The following is a 2913-nucleotide window of genomic DNA, read 5'->3' on the forward strand; positions in this document are numbered from 1 at the left end:
ATAGTGAGTGTTTTAGGTTTGAATATACAAACAAGAGCATTAAAAGACTCATCTTCTGTTACTCCTTCGTCTCCTTCCGCTAATCGACGAACTCTAATTCCTCCTCGTACCCCTCCTGCTCCTTCTGCTGCTGCTGCTGCTGGTGCAGCTGGTGGTGATACTCCTACTACTTCACCTGCCGATACTTCTGATCCAGTTATTGGAGTTAAAAGTTTGTCTTTTTTCTCCTTCGATAGGTCTTTGGCTTCCTCTTTGAGCTCTCTCGTTTTCCCTTTATCACCAACCTCACCCTGACTGCCACTACCACTGGGGCTCCCAGACCCGGCGGTCTGTGAGCCAGCTTCGTTGCCTCCTGTGCCGACTGTTGCGCCTCCTGTGCCTTCATCGCTGGGTGGGCTGGTGGGGGGTTGAGGGGTTGAGTTTGGGTCCTTGCCGTTGGTGCTCTCATCATTCTGGTCGTTATCTGTTGGAGAGCCTTTTCCTGGACATTGGATGACAGTGCATGTAACAGCTACTCCCTCTTTAGGTGTATAAAGACTCATTAACGATACAACATCAAGATTGTTGTATATGCCCTCTCCGGGTGTATAAGCAGGTGGTAAAGAATCTCCCATTGCCTTTAATACTCCTTTCCATTGCTTTGTTGCTGCGGCACAATCGCCTTCTGTTGAGCTTTGAATTGCTGCTGCTACAGATATGTCAGTTTCTGTTATCCATACACCGGGATCTTCATTCTGCAAACGGAACAAACAAAAGCACAAAAGGGAGGACTTTTCAAAATGAGCAACAGCGGCAGCAGCTGCTGCAGCTGCTGGTGGTGGTGCAGAAATAGTGTCCAATAGAAGAGAGCAGCAAGAAGAAACAATGGGGCTTGAAATCACGACTCAAAAGACAAAAAATAGAAGCGAAACGGAAAGGCAGACAACTGAAAAACATATTGCAGATCGACCGCCGGTTATGCGTGACTGTGCTGTGGCGGGGATTGATACAACGTGAATCTTACCCCTTTTATAGTTTCACAAAGCTTAGATGTATTAACTGTATTCTCTGGATCAGCATGCGTCGTTGTATCAAGAACAGTAAACTTTGGAAACCCCATAGGTTCTCTCGCCTTGTTCATCTGCTCCGAGCAGTCGACGGCCGCTGCGGACAAGCAGAAAGGACCACAAGGAATGTCTACCTTCCCTCATCTTCTCGCATCCTTAGAACCTTTTGAAAAGAAGACCATAAGTCAGAAGCACTTACAAAATGCGTTGTTGGCGGCTGATACCTCTGTGAAGAGCGGAGGCACGGCGGCAGCCGTGCCTGCAAGTACTGCGAAACAGAAACGCCTCATTATTATGCTGGCTCAAAGAGAGCCCAAGGGAAAATGAAGGAAATTTCCTTCTAGGAATAGTAAAACTAAAGAAAAACAATCAAAAACAAATGGGTCATTAAGTGCCACATGCCAATTAACAAAGAAAAAGACGATGAGTTTCTCCTACGGGAAAGCTGAAGAGACCGAGGTGAATATTGGAGTGTCCAGATAAGATGCCGGTCGATCAGCTGTTTCTGCTAATAAAAGGCCTCCCATTGTTTTTCTTTGTGGTATTTCTAACGAAAAATGTTTAATTAGAAACTAATCTTTTAATTAACTCTTTTTCCCGTTTTGTTTGGTACTAAAGTTTCACCAACCACACCATTTCTTCGATGTTCAAAGTACACACAAATCGAACGAATACGAACCGGCTTCCCGAGCTTTCTTGCATTTGAGCTTTCCTTCAAGCTTCACAAGTTCAAATAATTGCAAATAATTCTTTAATTCAAATTCAACTACGAAAAGTTAAAACATTTCGCAATTTCTAATGAATTCTCGCCTCCCTGTCCCAACGCCTGACGCGGTGCCGCTGTTTCACGTTCAACTGAATTGATCCTTTCCTTCCTTCTCCTCTCATATTTTTTTCACCTCGGTATCAACAAAAGTCTATTCTTACCTCATTAACTAATTTACCTAGTAGTGTATTCAATTTCCCCTTATTTGCAAAATTTAACACTAAAACGTCTGAATGCAACAAGTCCGCAATGCACGCAGTCAATCCTCTTCCTGCGTTTTTCTTCCGTATGAAGTCATCTATTTCGTCTTAACTGCCGTGGCAAAAACAGGGAGGAAAATATTCAATGAAAAATAGTAAGTGTCTTTTAGTAAGTATATTACATACATAGTGTACTAGTATTACTAATGAATATGTTTAGTAAATAAAATACGGATGCTAATTAAAAGGAATGCTTAACAATAATAAAAAGCTAGTAAGACAGGTTAAGAAAGAAATAAGTAACAACCTATAAAAGGAAAAAGAATAAGAAAGAAAACGCAAAGTAAATACAAAACAGTAAATAATATATCTTATTCTTTACATTAGAGAATAGTAGTAATAGAGAAAAGAACAGGCTACAATTGCAGTCATTAAAAATTCGATAGGTGGCTCGACTTTAGCCACCTGCTGCTGCAACGTCAGCAGCAGCTGCAGGTGATGCAATAACGACGATATGATGGCGCATTAGTGCAGCAGCAGACCAAGGACTACAACAGCAGCAAGAAGGAAAGGAGAGGAAGAAGAGAAAGCAGCGCCGTTCTCAAGAACTGTCTTCCATTCACTTTCCCTATAAACATAACAAACAAACAGAAGCAAATTAGGCAACAATAATCTGTACAGCAGCAAATGTAGCAACAACAGCAGCAGCTGCTGTTATGCTGTTGCATGCAAGCAGCAATATTTGTAACAAACCCAGCACAGCAACCGCAACAGCATGTACAGCAGAAATAGCCATTACAGGAACAGCCGCAGCAAGCAGCAACAACAACAGCAGCAAGCAACAGGTGCAGCAAGCAACAACAGCAGCGGCAAGCAACAACAGCAGCAGCAAGTGTACAAT

General features: G+C 42.6%; 1 protein-coding gene across 1 annotated transcript; it reads right to left on the reverse strand.

The window, feature by feature from the left end:
- EMWEY_00058430 (SAG family member) lies at positions 1-1336 on the reverse strand (the record flags this gene model as incomplete). Its single annotated transcript, XM_013480843.1, has 3 exons — positions 1-734; positions 1004-1143; positions 1246-1336. Coding segments are annotated over 3 exons (965 nt in total), but the record flags the coding sequence as incomplete, so codon positions are not given.
- Positions 1337-2913: the final 1577 nt, after the last annotated feature.

Source organism: Eimeria maxima, genomic scaffold (genome assembly GCF_000499605.1).
Source record: "Eimeria maxima Weybridge genomic scaffold, Emw_scaff2405, whole genome shotgun sequence".
Lineage (NCBI taxonomy): Eukaryota > Apicomplexa > Conoidasida > Eucoccidiorida > Eimeriidae > Eimeria > Eimeria maxima.